Source organism: Erythranthe guttata, chromosome 4 (genome assembly GCF_056151865.1).
Source record: "Erythranthe guttata isolate IM_541 chromosome 4, IM_541, whole genome shotgun sequence".
Taxonomy (NCBI): Eukaryota; Viridiplantae; Streptophyta; class Magnoliopsida; order Lamiales; family Phrymaceae; genus Erythranthe; species Erythranthe guttata.
Genome location: NC_142536.1, coordinates 4,671,131 through 4,689,860, shown reverse-complemented (window position 1 = coordinate 4,689,860; position 18,730 = coordinate 4,671,131). Strand labels below are relative to the sequence as shown.

Sequence of the window (18,730 nt, the reverse complement as noted above, 5' to 3'; positions counted from 1 at the left end):
AGGCACTTGAGGTAGGGGAATGAGAACCCTCGTTTGTATAATTCTTCTCCCACTATGACGAAGCGGGCGGCTCTCGTCTTTAACTTTCGTGCTTCGGTGGGATCTGTTGGGAGTTCTCCGTCTTTGAGATACTTCAGGATTGAAGTGAACCAGCATGGTTCATCCTCTTCGGTGTACTGTACTTCAGTGGGTGAAGTTATCTCCGGCTGGAGTGAGGTGAGGAGCGTCACCTTCCGACTTCCAATGCTGGCCATGGAGCTGCCTAGCCTAGCTAATTTGTCTGCATGGACGTTATTGGCGCGAGGTACTTGTCTTATCTCATAGCTCTCGAATTTAGACAAGAGAGTGTGTGCGAGAGCTAAATATTTGGCCATGGTGTCTTCCTTGGCCTCGTACACTCCGAGTACTTGGTTAACGACGAGCTGAGAGTCGCTTTGGATTAGGAGCTTGCGCGCTCCGGCTGCTAGGGCGAGGCGGATTCCCGCTATCAGTGCTTCGTATTCAGCGACGTTATTTGAGGCTGTGAATTCGAATCGTTGAGCGTATTCAAACTCATCTCCATCAGGATTCGTTAGTACAATACCTGCTCCCCCTCCTGTGGTAGTGGAAGATCCGTCGACGTTGACAGACCAGGTAGGTAGAGAAGTGTTCTCTTCTATGGAAGTCATTTCGACTAGAAAATCTGCCAACACTTGCGCCTTGATAGCTGGGCGGGGTTTAAATTCCACTCCATATTCACTTAACTCTATTGCCCATTTTGCTAATCGTCCGGATGTTTCGGGACTTCTTAGTATTTGCTTCAGAGGGTAATTGGTGAGAACCACCACCTGATGTGACTGGAAGTAAGGTCGAAGCTTCCGTGCTACGTTGATGAGGGCGAGAGCGAGTTTCTCCATGTTGGTGTAACGTTGTTCGGCTCCTTGGAGGGCGCGACTTATGTAGTATATGGGTTGGTGACCCTTTTCTCCATTTCGGATGAGGACTGCGCTGACGGCATTAGCTGATGTAGCTAAGTATAGTAGGAGGGTGTCTCCGGGCTGAGGTTTTGTGAGCAGGGGTGGGGATGCTAAGTATGCCTTCAGCTCAACGAATGCCTTTTGACATGCCTCATCCCACTCGAACTTTTTTCCTCCCCTTAAAATTTTGAAAAAGGGGAGAGCCTTGTCCGCTGATCTTGAAATGAATCTGTTCAGGGATGCCAAACAGCCGTTGAGCTGTTGAACTTTCTTGATCGATGTTGGCGGAGCCATGGAGGTGATTGCTTCAATTTTCGCGGGGTTAGCTTCGATTCCTCGTTGTGAAATCATATATCCCAAAAATTTGCCTCCCTTCACTCCGAATGAACATTTGAGGGGGTTGAGCTTCATCTTATATTTTCGCAGGGTGGCGAAACACTGATCCAGATCAATTAGGTGGTCCGAGACCTTGACACTTTTGACGAGCATGTCGTCGATATACACCTCCATATTTTTCCCGATCTGATCTGCGAACATTTTGTTCACTAGACGCTGGTAGGTGGCTCCTGCGTTTTTTAACCCGAAGGGCATGACTTGATAGCAGTAGATGCCTTGGTCAGTGATGAAACTAGCCTTCTCTTGATCTTCTGGTGCAAGTAAGATCTGGTTATATCCTTGGTATGCATCGAGGAAGCTGAGGAGTTCGCACCCCGAGGTCGAATCGATGAGCTGATCGATTCTGGGTAGAGGAAATGGGTCCTTAGGACAGGCTTTGTTGAGGTCAGTGAAGTCTACGCATAATCTCCATTTTCCTCCGGGTTTAGGAACGAGCACCACGTTCGACAACCATTCAGGATACTGAACTGGTCGTATATGACCTGCCTCTAGAAGTTTAGCCACTTCTGCTTTGATATGCTTGTTGCGTTCGGGTCCAAACGTTCGTTTCCTCTGTTTGACTGGCTTCATCCTCTTGTCGACGTTAAGTCGATGTAGGGCTACCTGAGGGGGAATGCCCGACAAATCTTGGGCTTTCCATGCGAACACATCTCCATTGTGTCGTAGGAAGTTGATTAGCTGCTGCTCCGTCTCAGGATCTAAATCAGATCCGATGCGTAGGAGTTTGGAATCATCTCCAGGTGTGAGCTCTATGAGCTTAAGCTCTTCGACAGCTGCTAGCTTGATGCTATCGTCTGGTTCACTGATGAGGATTTCTTTATTGTCCTCAATGATTGCATTGACCCACTTCCGTTTGTCGGATTTTTGGGTATCGTCTCCCTTTCCGGGCGGTTTAGGCTTCTTTGAGGGTTCTCGTAGGGCCCTTGCATAGCATTCTCGAGCGAGACGTCTATCTCCAAGCACTTCTCCCATTCCATAGGGAGTAGGGAACTTCCATTTCTGATGGTAGGAGGAAGGTACTGACTTGAATGTGTGGATGGCTGGCCTCCCCAGAATGATGTTGTAGGGTGATGGCCTGTCGACGACGAGGAACTTGATTAGTTTCGTGATTCGACAGGGGTCTTCCCCTAAAGAAACAGGCAACTCCACTTCTCCCATTGACAAAATGCCTTCTCCTGTGAACCCTTTCAGGGGTGTGGAGATGGGACTAAAACGGGCATTATCTATGCCTAGCTGCTTAAAAGCATGGAGGTACATGATGTCAGCTGAGCTCCCACCATCCACTAATATTTTCTTGACCAAGAAGTTGGCCACCGTTGTTGTTACCACTAATGCGTCGACATGGTCTTCCTCTGGACCTTCAAGGTCGGAGGAGTTGAAGACTATGCTGTGATCAGGTCTTCGTATTTGATATACGCGTTCGGATGGAGAAGCGCGTTCTTGATTCATGCGCGCTGATCGAGCGAGTGTGCGTCTTGCATTATGTGAATCGCCTCCCGCCGGTCCTCCGGAGATGAAGGAGATGATTCCTCGGGTAGGCTGGTTATCATTGTTATCTAGGTCACGTCGGTGACCCCCATCTTCTCGTCTTTGTTGTTGATCTCGGTTGTTATCTCGGCGTGGAGGATCATCACGGCGTTTATTTCGCGGCTTATCGACGTATTCGCCTAAATGGCCCTGTTTGATCAGCCTCTCAATCGCCATTTTAAGTTGTGCACACTCTTCCGTAGTATGCCCTCTGTCCTTATGGAATCGACAATAACGATCCGATTTTTCTCGCTTTGCGTTTGGCTGCATAGGACGTGGAGGTTCTGCTAAACCTTTCTGCTCTATCACGTGAAGGATTTCCGTGAGGCGAGTGTTCAGCGGAGTGAACCTATTGTAGGAGGAAGAGGGTTGGCCTTGAGGTGGTAGTGGTGGACGTCGATCGTCACGCCTCCTATTGTCCTGACGGTCGTCTTCCCTTTTTCTTTTAGGAGGAGCATGGGTAGAGGCTTCCTCTATCCGGACGTATTTTTCGGCTCGATTCAGCAACTCCTCTAAGTTGCTTGGGGGTCTTCCGGCGATAGATTCTTTGAATCTACCAGGTTTCAAATTCTGCTGCATAATCCCGGACAGCATGTCTTGCCCCACACTGTGGACTTCGTGGACGGCCTCTACGAAACGCTTAATGTAGTTACGGAGCGTTTCGTTATCCCTCTGTACTACAGAGAAAAGATGAGCTGGGGTCTTGGCATATTGTTTGTTGATGGCGAACTGGTTGGTGAATCGGGTCGACAACCGAGCGAAGGTGTCAATGGACCCTATGGGTAGGGAGTTGAACCAATTCATTGCCCTCTTGGAGAGAGTGGTACGGAACATTTTGCACATCGCAGCGTCCGTCGGGCCATATAAATCCGCCATGGCACTGAATTTCTCTATATGTTCCTGTGGGTCGGTGGTCCCTTCAAATTGAGGTAACCCCGAAATCTTTACTCCCTGAGGTAATACCTCGTTGAGAATGTCCATGGTGAAGGGACTGCGTCTTGTTGGGAGAGGCATTCTCTCACCTATTTGATTATTTGGTTGGGAGAAAAGGTTTTGGCGTGACATTCGGCTGTTTACCTCGCCTTCTCCCTCATTGAAGAGAGGGACTCTCGGTGGTGATGCGTTCCCCCGTGGGGGTGAGTGTCGACGTTGCTGTCTGGGCAGTGCTCCTCGGTGGTTGGTAGATAACTGCACTCGGGATCGTGGATCCGAGGTAGAGGAGGAGACACTTATTTGATTCGCTATTGGCTGTGGGACCACGGGTGGCGCCACAGGTGGAGCTGGTGCTGGTATCGCATTGGGAGCGTTTGCTCCCATCGTGGCGATGTATTGAGTTACAGCTTCCGTGGCGGCGCGAGTAGAAGCTTCCGCTATCATACGTTGGAGCGCGTCCTCGGTTATTTGAACCGTTCGAGGAGCAGGGAGAGGTGGATCGGCGAGTGGTGGGTCCCGAAGGGGGATCACCTGAACCTCGCGAGGTGGATCTGCAGTACGTGGAGGAAGTTGCTCCGCGGCGCGTGGAGGAGGTGGGATGCCAGATCCTCCACGGGTGGGGAGGTTATTAGCTGTGTCGTTTTCTCTCCGAGCTGATGCCTCAGGAGGATCTTGTTGGCTACGTGATCTGGTTTGCATCGTTCCCACAGACGGCGCCAAAATGATGATGCTAAAGTATAGCTCACCTAGGATGATGTAGAAAACAAGCAGGGAGAGCAAAGCTGATCAATAGCTATTCAACTCGATGATCCTGAGGTCCCTACAAAATGAGCACACGTGAACTAAGCCGGGGGTTGATCCGGCGGAAACCCCTCCGACGCTCAAGTCAGATGTACGGATCGTAGAGAGAATAGAGAGAATAAACTCGTGGTGGATTATCAATAATGAGAACGTACCTTTACAAAATGAATAAAACTTCTATTTATATGTCGTTGATTAAGTTGGGCTTATTTTGTTGGGCCTAAGCCTTATTTTGAAGGAGCTTGGGCTTTCGTGTAATGGACCCACATGTATGTGATTGGGCTTTCTTGTAATGGGCCTAATTGGTAGATAAATTTGAGGGCCCATTGGGTCGGCCCATTTAGGTATATCATGTGCTAATACAAATACCAATATCAATACCAATATCAATATCAATACTAATAGCAATAGTATTAGTAATAGTAAGAGCATAGGAGATTCTAAATCTATAATAGCTAATGAATAGCGTTATACCACCTCAGATTTTACTATTCTACTCCAACCATAGCATTTAATAGTTAGCATTAATTGTATGATATTAATTTTCAACTATTTTATGAATTGATATTTGTAAATTGTATTTGTTATACATATTATATCTATAATATAACTATTTAAAATAACTATTTATTAGTTTATTAATAATAATATATATTTTTTTGAACAAAATTAATACTAATATATTTAAAACACTGAAAAAACTAACTAAACCTAGTATGTAAAATTAGATTTATGGTACATGGCTTTTATAAATAAACAAATTAAACCTAAGTGGAAAGAAATCTCTAGAACCAAAAGAAAAAAAATCAAATACATAAAAACTCATGTACAATAACTGGTATATATAGATATTGGAGGATTGATTTTAGTTGTCGAACAATAATTTATCACCTACGATGGAACATGTTTTTTTTTTTCTTCGCAAATGCTATATGACTGTGTTTTAGTTGAAGGGGGAATGTGTATGTAACCCATCATAATACTAATCCTTATGTTAATCCTAATTATAATTTAGAATACTAATCATAATCATATTCCAATTATAATGCTAATGGTAATTGTAATATTAATACTAATAGTAATCTTAATTCTAATCATAGTACTAATACTAATGTTGATACGAATATTAATCATAATCACAATCATAATCATAATTTTGATACTAATCCTAGAATTAACTATAATCTTAATACGAATACTAATAGTACAACGCTAATGTTAATGCTAAAGAATCATTGATGCTCAAATCATGAAATATATGCAAATACGCGTACAACTAATTATTGCGCGCATAAAATTAAATTAAATAATTTAGATAAAAAATCCGTAAAAAAATAAGAGAAAAAATTCGCATTTAACACATGGAGTGACATTGTTCAAATCATATCACATCTGCAAATAAATTTGTAAATATCCACCAAATTGTGTTTCTAAATTATTTAATTTAATTTTATGCGCGCAATAATTAGTTGTACGCATAAATTGTAATAAAAAAATTATATTTCAGAGCATGTATTTGGAATCCATCTATAAAGATAAATATATAATTTATATTTTAATTTTAGATATTGAATAATAAATTTTATTTGGCATCCATCTACAGTATAATCATATATTTATATTGTAAGCATGATACGGAAATACTTGTACAATAGCAGAAATATTACAAATGATCAATTATTATATAATAGCAAAAAGTCAAATTATTATTCAAAACAAAAAAGGGCAATATGGTATCGAATAAATATACAAAAAATATAGACATATTTTGTAAGAACAATACATAATTAAATGATTTGTTTCACTATAAATTGAAAATGACAGATTACAGTAAAATATAATGTTTAAAATGACAACTTCTAAAATATACTACATCATAATTATTTGAAAATTTTACTACGCGATCCCCCAATAAAAGACATAGGCAATACGGCACGTTTCACCGTTTTGGTTTGATTAGATTCGCCACTCAATGTTGCTTCTAATCAAACCAAAACGGTATATGTTGGCCTCTATACATTATATAGTTATACATTATAGATATATATATCAATTCAAATTTTATGTTTTAATGAATATATAAATTGACTGTCAAAATAAAATTATAAATTAAAATATTAAAATAAATGGAATAAAAAACGAAAAATACAAAAGATGGATAGTTTGGACTTTGGATCTAGCTTTCTTCATATTGTCCTGTTATTCACCATTCTTGACACATACAATACAAACATTGGCGAGGTTCTGCAAAAGAAAAATAAAAATGAAAAAAAAAACTATAACAATGAACAATGAACTGGATAATATAAAAACAAAAAATAAGAACAAATAATAGTGAATAACTATAAAAAAATAAGAAAAAATGGGATAACAAAAAACTAAAAACCACAATAAATAAATAAAAATGTTCCAATGAAAAAAAATAAAAATCAAGCAAATGAAAAAAAAGAACAACTAATAACAATGAAACATCAATAATAATATAAAAAATAACAAAAAAAAAATGAAAAACAAAAGAAAGATTTGAAATCTTCCATTTTAGTCATCCCACATACAATGCAAGATCCAGAGCGTGGAACGACTTTGATTGATTCCCTACATGAGACGCACATACATGGATCGAAATTAGGATCAAAATACGCGTTACAAAGAACACATTGTTTGGACTGAGCGCAAACAATTTTTTTGATCATCATAAAGTACGAACGACTTTATTTAATAAACTGCATGAAAACAATTAAAAAAGTATATTAAAATAAAAACCCAAAAGAAAGAAATACAAATAGTACTAATATGTATATATAAAAATAATTATGAATATAAAACTATGCATATATATACTTATAATAATCTATAAGAAATGATAGAAAAAATGTAATATGAAACTGTATAATACGAACATTGTGCACTTTGTAATCGAATGGTGGTAGATAAAAATGAAATGAACATTGAGGGGTTTATATAGTATTGAAAATGAACTTAATTCTATGGAAAATTTAAAAATTCAAAAGATTTATATATTAGTAAATGAAATCAAATCAAACAAATAAAGGAAACAACCCAAAAAAAAAAAAAAAACTTGTGGAAAACAATCTTGCAATATAAAAACATTAAATATGAAGATACAATTTTTATTTTTTACCATTCAATTTTGAATTAAAGTGTAAATTAAATCAATCAAAGATGATATGAAGGATCTTGGAATATTAAAGATTCCTTTGTATTGGTGATTTGATATTTTATTTGAAATAGTAATTGACAAATATAATGCATAATCCGGTTTATAGTTCGAAACATATTATATATTAAATAGTGTTTTCGAAATATACTGATAAACTACTGCATTTAGAAAACAATTTCTTGTCCTAACAATTGCGGGTTGGAGATCACAAAAAATTTAGAAAACAACAAATATGCTTTAAATTGTTAAAATATACTGCATTTAAATTGTTAAATTTTCAAATTTCAAAATATTGCATATTTATTAAATAGTATAATTATTTTTAATTTGAAATATGGTATAATAAAAATTATATACGAAAAAATAGTGTATATTTATCAAATAGTTCAATTAAAAAATAAAACATTTTTTTTTTATTATTTTTAATGGAATGGATATTCGAATATTCTAAAATATTGAAAATTAAAAAAAAAAAAAAAAACAACAACATATTCCTTTATTTTAATATTTTAGTATTTAAAAAAATAGTTTTTTTATGAAAATTATTTGAATATTCGTAAAAAAATTGAGTTTCATGTATTTTTTTTCAATAAATATATTTCGAAATACTGAAAATATAAATAACATTTTTTTTTATTTCGAATTTATAAAATATTAACTTTGGAAATAATATATATACATGTGGTAATTATTAAGTGATTGTGTAAATGTAAAATAGGAAAGAACTTAAAAACATCCATAAATAAAAATGCCACCTAATCAATTGAAGAATCCACCTCATCAATTGAACTACAACTAAGCAATTTTGATAAATGACATCATCATTTGCCACATGTCAATCATTGAGGGCATAGATCCTCTTTTTATATTATATATAGATTAAAAATAAAAAAGACAATTAAATCATTTTTCATGAAGTCACATGTTCATTAGTTATAGAATTAAACCTCTATAAATTAATAGAGTCGGAACGAGCAAAATTCTATTAAGTTAGCGAAATATTAAATTATCGAACTAATATTCTTAGGAGGTTTTTAACGAGTCGGGACCAGAAGAAACTATAATTTAATCGAGGTTATTAATTTATCGAGATTCTACTTTAAATGTAATATGTAATAAAGATTTATTAATTCCATATTTAACATAATTCATATTCAACACAATTTATATTAGTTATAGATGCAATATGAAATCAAAACGAAATTTGATGCTCCAATCTTAATTACTCATCACCATTGGAGTTGCTCTTCTCCTATTCAATCATCATACAATGTAATTTACACAAAGAATTATCATACAATTCATAAATTACAACGTTAATTACTTCGGCCCATGTAATAGACGTAATTTTACCTTAAAGAAGTCTCGAAACGTTATAAATTTAGGTCGATCTTCTCCGACCACTTAAAGATGTCCGAACAAACTTGATCGCCTCCCAATTCGTCTCCCGTGGCCCCCGCAGCAACTCTCATAACGTCCTCAATCAAAGCAAAGTTCCCCATTATATCGACGTGGGCCCCACTTTGGGACCCGCGGCCTTCTAGAAGATTGGCCGGAGGGGCGTGATCGTATTCTCTAATGTAGTTTTTGATTCCCGAGGGGTTGAATCTCGTTTTTCCACGCCAGCCCTTTGCACCCATGAAGCCCGCGCTCAAGACGGGGACGGTCTCGTCTCCTTCCACCGTGTAGACGCCGTCTTTCAAGCACATGTCCTCGTCTTCTTCGCTTGCTGATGTGTCGATTTGGAACGGGATGTGGCATTCGCCTGACGGAGTTTGGCGGTAGACGTAGGCTCGTTCGGTTGGGATTCCGACTCCGTACATTGAGAAGATCTCCATTTCGGGAGCATTTGGCAACCTGGAAAAAGAAAAGAACAACATTGATTCAAGAAGAAAATTGGTGTGGGAATTGGACGAATCGGAATTTGCACTTTCGGAAAAATTCCATTTTTTTTTCTTTTGGAGGTGTGTAACTAATTCCAATTTTGTTCTAAGAAAATAAAAAAGAAAATTTGGAATCTGAATTTCGGAAATTGGAATGTAAAAGCTTGTTTGCAGAATCGGAATTTTTTAAATTGTAATCGCTGAAACTCATAATTTCATTTTATTGATAACCTATAATAATAAAAAATAAAATACATAATAATATTGATATAATAAGCGAAATTTGCTGGAGAAAAAGAAGTCAGAATTTTGTAAATATTTTAAAAAATTAAAATCGGATCAGAGATCGGAATCTAATAAATATTCCAATTTTGTTCCAACCAAAATCGGAAAAATAAAAGATCAGAACTTTCGGAATTCGGAATGAAAACAAAAATTGTTTCAAAACTGGAAATTTTAAAAATCGGCATTGGCGGAATTCGAAATTCCGTTCAAAGTTATCTTCATGGGATAAAAATAACAAATTTTATATAAAATATCAAAAAAATATATATATGAAAAGTGGCGGAGGCCATGGCCCCCAGAGCCCTGTACTAGCTCCGCCACCGAGTTTTCTAGACGATTAAGGAAGTAAAAAATGATGCTAAAACTCAAACTTATGAAGACAATGAAGAAGTTCACTCACTTTGTTTCCAATGGATTTGACCAATACTTGTAGTGCAAATACTTTGGATCATCCAAATTATCGGCAATCCCGTACGAGAAATGAGCGTCCCCTCTCGCCATCATTTTCGGGGCGACGAAGCTCAAAAGATCCACTACGTCTCCGGCCGTATAAGCTTTGTAATCTGAAACGGCTTCGATTCCATCCAACCCCATGTCATGATACTCCGTCCACACATCCACACATGTGTTGTTCGCCACGTTGTCACCCTTTATCGCATCCTAGTAGTATATATATATTTTGTTCGACATTATTATAAATCAAGAAACATGAACAAAATGGATTTTTTTTTTTTTTATATCTTTCGTTTGTAAATTATCATTGAATATTTTTTTTACCCGGAAATCAATTCGGTTAATCTCGGAAGCATCCGCGTCCGCCACATCTTTTCCGAACGATATCATTCTTCCAAAAGGGGCACGTTTTCGTTTCCCTTCGTCCTTTCCATCCTCGGAAGAATCCGTAGTATCATTATTCGTATTCCGTTTTCTTCCACTAGGAGAATATTCTTCCTCCGGAGACCAATCGAGACCGCCCCATATAGTATCTCCGCCTTTAGGTATCATAGACATCGTCGAATCCCACGTCCTAGTCATCTTCATTAATTTCTGCAAAGTGTGAATTTGAAATAAATCCAAATCAAGAACCCCCGGCGCTATCGCCCTGTAACAAACAACAACACACAACGAAAAAATGTGCAATTAAATAAAGATTCGATTTTTCATCGTCCCACAAAAAAAAAAAAAAAATATATATGTACCTCGCAACGGCAATATCCTTAGCTTCGGTGGAAAAAAGGCCAGAAACAGCTTTCGGAACGCCTAAAAGCGGCCCACCGATATTCATCACGGCCTTAATATGCTTATCGCACCAACCGGGCCCACCCCCGCCCCCCATGGGGGCGGGCGCCTCCACCCACTTCATGAAGTGAAGAAAGTACAAAACCCCCATCGAGTGCGGGATTATTACCGCCTTATTCCCACCGTTCGTATTAACCATAAGTTCTATATTACTTTTGATTCTACTCAACGTCTGATCACGAACCTGCAACCAAAAATCGTAAATTAATCCGAAGCAAGTCCGTATCAATTAATCGCAACACGAAACTATAAAGCTAATAAAAAACCTCCGTGTTTTGAAACGAAATCCGCCAATCGTACGAGGCCATGTACATTGTCTTCTCCTCATATCCAATGTGGGCAAGATTAGCAATTAAAACCGCCCACACGAAATACCCGGCCGCGAAATAGTCCGCGGCGACGAGACCCGTCACCGGCCGGACGCGTATGCCCGGAGGATCCAGGCCCGTTTCGTTGTCCAGCGACATGTGCTCCACCCAACACGAAGGTCTGCAGAAATATGAATCGAAAATCGAAAAATCGAATCCTATTTAATTTCTACTCTTAAGGCCTCGTTTGGTTGCCAAGATAAAATTAAATAATCTAATGAAACCCGATCGATGATTTAGTAAAAAAACATGCCTAGAAGTCAAGATAAGACATGATAACATAATATTTATAGGTCGACCCGACAAGTTATTTAAGGATACCAAACGTCAAACAAAATTTTATTATTTAATTAATCATGACTGATCTCCCCAACCAAACGAGCTTTTTTTTAATAAAAAATACCTTTTGTAGACTTCGCCGAAAGTGCCGCCCCACAATCTCTTACGGAATAAGCCGTCGGCGCAATCGTGGCCCTCCCAGAGCTCCAAACCTCCGGTGACGATTCCGGGAACGAAAACAACGGGGTGCTTAGCTGTCAAACCCTCCTTCCTCAGCTTCAACCCGGGCGGGTCGGGTAGATGACCCGTTATCGCCTCGGTAACGTACTGTGGGAGAGAAGAAGGCATGATGTTGTAGAGAAACAAGAGCACCCACCATAGAACGCAGATGCACCCGATGAACCAGAAGCAGTTGTCCACGCAGGACCATTGCTTCTCGGGTTTCCTCTTCCGGGTCGTCTCGGGTTTTTCCTCTTCCGGGTCGGATCCTCTCGGCTCGTTTTCCGGCGCGGCCCTTCTCCTCCTTCGCAGCAGCGGCGACGACATCTTGAATTATGTTAAAGCAAAAAACAGAAAACAAAAAAAAATTCAACGGAATTAGTTGTGCGTTTTCTTTGGAAATGTTTATTTTTTTTTCGATTGTACCTTGGGGCCGGGGGAAACGGCGACGGCGCTGCGGCGGAGGGAGTGACGGCGGCGTTGACAGAACGGGGGTGGGGATTGGGTGGTGATGAGAGAGAGTGGGCCCGGAAGGAATGGTGGGGGGTGGGGGGGGGGGAGTGAAATGAAGGATGGGTGATATGGCTTAAATTTAGCGGTTGACTAAATAGTGTCGGCAGTTATGTATTAATGCCTTTTTATATCTAACGCCACCCGCTTCTTTTTTTAATAATAATAATAATAATAATAATAATAATAATAATAAATTATTATTATTATTATTATTATTATTATTATTATTATTATTATTATTATTATTATTATTATTATTATAATAGGTGGAACCTCTTTTTTATTGTTTTTAAATATTTTGTGCCATTTAATATGATTTGGATTGAACAATAAAAGAATTGGTTTGAGTTTAATAAAAAAATTGAGTTTGACTTGATTGTTAAATAAATAAAATTTGAATGAGCTAGTTTAAGTGAGTTGACCGTGATATGTAGTTTATTTTATTTTATATGTTTTACAATTAATATTTATACGAAGTGAGTCGAAATTCAAAATCTTATCAAATGATAAAACTTAAAAGAAATTTAATACTCAATTGATGTGGCCTATATGGCTAGATGTATGATGGGCCTAGAATGGGAGAAGCCCAAAGAGGAAGCCCACATGGTGCCGAGAGACCGGCAAGAAAGGAGTGGCGATTGCCGATGGAGGGTTTCTCGGTCCCGGCGTCAGAACTTTTAACGATCAAGTCAGTCGACATCGATGAGAAATAATATATGTGTATTTTTAGTTTACGTAACAAAAGTTATGTGTATTTTTTCATACGCGTCACATTCCTTACTTCTCAAGGTTGTACTTATACATGCATTATGATCAGGGTGGTGGGCTCCCTTTCTGTCTCTAATCATACTTATACGTTGGGTGTGATATGATTACTCCGAGTTGTCTGTCTGCTGAAGGCAAGCTGACCTGTTACTTACGAGTTGAGTCAGTTCAAATGGGAAAGGGTCGTCGCAGATGTTATCGCCGCCTTATAATGTCAAGTGGGCATTTCCTCGTTCCATGTCCCCGGCAACGCGCGTAAAACCTACGTATGAAAAACCGCAAGTGTACAGTATCGCGTTTTGTAGAATAGTGAATTCTAGATATCGATCCACGGGGAATTAAGTTCCTAAATTTACCAAGTACCGTAATTATACTATCCTAAACTTTATCTAGACGGGAGAAAAAGATGGGAAAAATGAAACTAAAAGGAAATAATAAATAAAAACAACGGTCCGCCAGTATAAACGAGGAATTCCGACGTGTAATGGCTTATAGGGTAAAATCCACCAATGTACTATCGATAAAGATCTACAAATCCGAATCTATTGCCAATTCTATGTTCGCTAACCCAGACACTAAAGTACCCTAACCCCCGTCTCCAGTGTAGTTAGAGTCTACCCACAGGTCCGACGTCTCCGTTCAGAACCTGATATTAAGAGAGCATTTAGGTCAAGTCCTTAAGGGCTACCCGAGGTGCATCACGTCTCCGTTTCCACAACCCGAGCTATGTTTTCGTAAAATCAAACGAGAAATCCTCTCTCGAGTTCATTCCCATTTACAATCAATTCAATTGTTGGCCAAACAATCGAAAGCATTTAATACATGAAACATAAACAGAATCAAAGAACGACAAATAGATCACAAATCTGAAAATCAAAATCAATATATACAAGGTTTCATTTCCCTAAAAGAAAATGCTCAGTTCATTACAAACATAGCATCCAAATGAAGAACACGAGAAATCATAAACTAAACGTAAAGAAAAGCTTATGAAAAATCCGAGTCGAAACCCTCGTCGAAGCTTCCCTCGAAGAACTGGCGAAAATAGAAGAGAAAGACGTAAAAAGTCGAAGAAGGAATGAAGAATGAAAGAGCCTTTCTATTTGTAGTGAAATGCAAAGCTTCCTCAAGAAGCTTTGCAAAATAAATTATCTTCCTCAAAAGGCGTGCCCAGATCGCGATCCAGGAATGTGGATCGCGATCTGGGTCATGTAACATTTACTCTCTGTAAGACCCCCCAGATCGCGATCCGACATTCTGGATCGCGATCTGGATTTGACCCCTATTTCTTCTATGTCAGACCCCCCAGATCGCGATCCGACTTTCGGATCGCGATCTGGATTTGACCCCTATTTCTTCTCTGTAAGCACTCCCAGATCGCGATCCGGAATGCTGGATCGCGATCTGAGTCTTGATCCATTTTCGTTCTGTGACAACCCCCAAATCGCTATCCAGAGATGTCAGATCGCGATCTGGGTCTTCTTGGCCCCAAAATTGGTTTGAAAATTCGGTTTCGCATTCAAATGGCTTCGACTCGGCAAAAATACCTAATAAAAACCTGAAATAGAAATAAAACAAGAAACGCAATAATATATACAAATAAAGCCGAAACTCGAACGAACGAAGACCAAAACTCGAAGATTTGATAAGCAAAAATCGTGCAAACGAACACTTTCAATGTCACATTGTAAACTTTCTGTAATGGGCTCAACATTATCCTCGTTCCATGTCACATTGTAAACTTTCGGGCTCAACATTATCCTCGTTCCATAGCCCAATGGGCTAACATTATGTTATAATTTTTTTTTCGAACAATATATTATAAATATTTATATATATACTAATGCTCCGTTTGGTTGCCAAGATAAGATTAGTAAAAATAAGACTAAATAATCTAATGAAATCCAATTATTTTGTTGGATATTGGAAGGTCCAACAAAAAACATGCTTAAAAGGCAAGATAAGCGATAATAACATAATAGTTGCGTGTCGGCAAGTTATTGAAAATATCAAATATCCAACAAAGTTCAACTATTTAGTTAATCATGAGTAATCTCTCCATCCAAACGGGACCTAAATAATTAATGTACATATCCTTCATTATAGAATCGTTGATACTTTATAATATATAAACACACTAAAACCAAAGAAAAAAAAAAAAAAAAATCCCACACACTTAGCTGTGAAATATATTAAAAAAATATGATAAAAATTTCACACCACAATTAGTACACCTAATATTTTATCTTCACACACCACAACCTCCAATTCCATCTCAATCATAAGCACCTTTATTTATACATAATATTATATGTTATCATCTCTAAACATTGTACAATTATATATGTGGTACAACATTCCAAATTGGCCCCACTTGAATCAAATTATTTCAAAACTCGCCCCATATCTTTCCATTATTTCCACTCCACCCCCTCTTTAACCCTAGTATATAACCACATCACACCACAGTCAAGTAAAACAGCAAATAACACTCTCTCTCTCTCTCTCTCATCTCTCTCTCTCTCTCTCTCTCTCTCTCTCTCTCTCTCTCTCTCTCTCTCTCTCTCTCTCTCTCACACACACACACACACACACACACACATATCATCTCTTATATTTCAAAACCCTAGATTATCTTTCTCTCTCTAAAGAGAACAATGGTGGATAGGAGAGAGAGTAATATCTCCTCACACTTCGGTGGATATTCATCGTCATCATCGAACAGCTGCCCATCCTTCTCCTCCGTGTTGCTCGACGAGATTTACCGGTCGATTGATCGGCCGGAAGAAGAGATGCACACGATAAGGAAGAAGAGTGACGGCCATGCTAACGTGCGCCCTGCGTACATTAAGAGTGAGGAATTAGAAATTCCGGCGAATGACTATTACCAGCGTGCTAGCATGGTTGAGAAATGGATGGAGGCGAAGAAGTCGCGAATACTCCGGCACGGTTCGAGCTCCGACAGCTCTTGGGATTCACTCGGCGGCAGCGGCGGAGGCGGAGGCGGAGGCGGAGGCGGAGGTTTCTTCTCCTCCTCGGAAGCTGAATCGTTTCGGTCGCAGAAATTCGGCGGCGGCGAGATCAATACTAGTCGTACGGATCCCGAAGTAATTATCAGCCCGCGTGATCGACGGGGGTTTGAGGATCGATTGGGGCAGAAATCGAAGACGAAACTGCGAGCGCTGAGAATCTACGGCGATTTGAAGAAGATGAAGCAGCCGATTTCTCCCGGCCGGAAACTCGCCGGATTTCTGAACTCACTCTTCACCGCCGGAAACCTAGGTCTGAAGAAGAAGCAGACCGGAACCCCAACCATCCGCGGCGGCGAAAATTCTCCGACGCTGAAATCGACCAATTACCCATCCACGTCGTCGTCTGCTTCTTCATTCTCGAGGTCGTGCCTGAGCGGCAAAATGCCGCCGCCGCCGAGTGGGAAATCCTCCGGCGGCGGGAGATCAAGGAAGGTGAGCTTCTTTCCGATGAGCGCGATCTCCGACGAGGAGGACTTCCCCAACAACAACAACAACAACAACAACAACAACAACAACAACAACAACAACAACAACAACAACAACAACAACAACGTCAGTATTATGAAAACCGCCATTGATGAAGAGATCATGGCGCACATGATGAAGAAAAATCGACGAGTGGGAGAAGCTGCTAGAGATTTTCTCGTAAATAATTATCAAAAGAAAACCGAAACGGAGGAAGAAGAAGAAGAAGAAGATGCAGCAAGTTGTGGAAGCTCGGATTTATTCGAGTTGGATAATATTTGGAGCATTGGAATAATGGAGAGATACACACAAGAGTTGCCGGTTTATGAAACTACTCATCTTCCCTACTACTAATTTATTTATCCTCTATATATATATATATTATTCCAAATTAAGTGTGTTAGTTCTTTATTACGTAAATCGGTTTTGTAGAATCTACATCATGTCGTTTTATATACACTATGTGATTTTACGCCACTGATTTACACGTAATAATCCAAATATGTATGTATGTATACTTAGTCGTTCGTTATTTATATATGTAAATCTGCGGTTTCAAATCAAATAGTGTATTTCAACCATGTGTAGAGGATCTCATAAGCCTACGTACAACCGTTGAACGACTTTAATCACCCACTCATATTCTACCGTATTTTACACACATCAACATTATAATATATATATATATATATATATATATATATATATATATATATATATATATATATATATATATATCAATTTTCCATAAATGAAACACATTTAAAAATATTTTTTTATGTTACTATAGATGAATGATCATTTTTGTTACGATAAATTGAATTATAATGAGTATTATATAACGGAAATTAGATGCTACACCTGATTATTTACACTTGAGGGATTTGAACCGGAATTTACACATAATCACACTTACATTCATGTATATGTGTGTTTATTAGGTGTTATTTAATTAAATCTTTCTAACCATGTATATGACAAGTTGAAATCCTCAATAATTAGTTGTAACAATTACAAAGATATCATGAATACTAAAAGGTTGTACTATGGTTTTGAATTGAAGAAAAAGAAAAGGCTATACTATATATTCCTAGGTTCTTTAAAGTGTCACATTATATATATATAGTAGGCATATATATGGTTTGAAAGTGAAGCACCAAAGTTGGATAGTTGTAGGTTTACTCAAGTTGATGTTTAGGTTATCAAAGACTCTAAGCTTAGACTTATTCTTTCTTTAATAATATAAAAAATGGCAATTGATATTGTTTTTTTTTTTTTTTGATTAATTAGTCGGATGAAATTTGAATTTTACTCCCATGTTCCTAAATAGGTGTCGTGTACCACCGCTGCAGAGCTCTTAAAAAACTCAATAAATACGTCTTGATTTTAGGAGTTAGAGAGAGAATAATTAATAATGTAATGGAATCCTAGAGTAATAGATATGGAACAAATTGAGTAAACACCAACCATTCATTTGTCCTCCAAAAAAAAAATTTAAAAAAAATCAACAGCTAAGAACAACAAAAAAAAAAAAAAATCATTTCCTATTTTTATATTTAAAAATGGTGCATTAATGGTTTTATTAATCCTTCTTTTTAATTTGTCCTTGTATAAGGGAGCTAGAAGGGGGGTCATCAATCTCCAGACAATATTCCACTGACTCGTAGTTTTCTGTCTTTAACAACTTGAGATATAGAAGATCAACCATCAATTTAATCTATTTAATTTAACAAAACAAATTTTCTCCAAAAAAAAAATTTAATAAAAAAAATTAACAAAACAAATATCTAATCAATTAGCATTTGCAATCTTTTCACCGTGATTTGCC

The 18,730-nt window shown here is 38.2% G+C and overlaps 2 protein-coding genes across 2 annotated transcripts; one reads left to right on the top strand and one right to left on the bottom strand.

Annotated features, from left to right (window-relative positions):
- Window positions 1–8,997: 8,997 nt before the first annotated feature.
- LOC105951305 (phospholipid:diacylglycerol acyltransferase 1) lies at window positions 8,998–12,745 on the bottom strand. Its single transcript, XM_012974751.2, has 7 exons — window positions 12,554–12,745; window positions 12,033–12,454; window positions 11,528–11,750; window positions 11,162–11,445; window positions 10,740–11,064; window positions 10,363–10,622; window positions 8,998–9,651 (listed from the first exon to the last, which is right to left on the bottom strand). Exons 2-7 carry the CDS (start codon window positions 12,452–12,454, stop codon window positions 9,168–9,170), a joined length of 1,998 nt encoding a protein of 665 aa, XP_012830205.1. The 5' UTR covers window positions 12,554–12,745; the 3' UTR covers window positions 8,998–9,167.
- A 3,157-nt stretch (window positions 12,746–15,902) lies between these two features.
- Window positions 15,903–17,440, top strand: LOC105955882 (protein BIG GRAIN 1-like A). Its single transcript, XM_012979686.2, has one exon. It carries the CDS (start codon window positions 16,063–16,065, stop codon window positions 17,254–17,256), a length of 1,194 nt encoding a protein of 397 aa, XP_012835140.2. The 5' UTR covers window positions 15,903–16,062; the 3' UTR covers window positions 17,257–17,440.
- Window positions 17,441–18,730: the final 1,290 nt, after the last annotated feature.

What these genes read in the sequence shown, in the direction of transcription:
- LOC105951305 (XM_012974751.2), bottom strand. Translation starts at nt 12,454, where the DNA reads ATGTCGTCGCCGCTGCTGCGAAGGAGGAGAAGGGCCGCGCCGGAAAAC. An exon ending in TTCGGCGAAGTCTACAAAAG is followed by an intron (nt 11,751 to 12,032) that starts GTATTTTTTATT and finishes ATATTTCTGCAG; the next exon opens with ACCTTCGTGTTGGGTGGAGC. An exon ending in TTAACCGAATTGATTTCCGG is followed by an intron (nt 10,623 to 10,739) that starts GTAAAAAAAATA and finishes ATATACTACTAG; the next exon opens with GATGCGATAAAGGGTGACAA.
- LOC105955882 (XM_012979686.2), top strand. Translation starts at nt 16,063, where the DNA reads ATGGTGGATAGGAGAGAGAGTAATATCTCCTCACACTTCGGTGGATAT.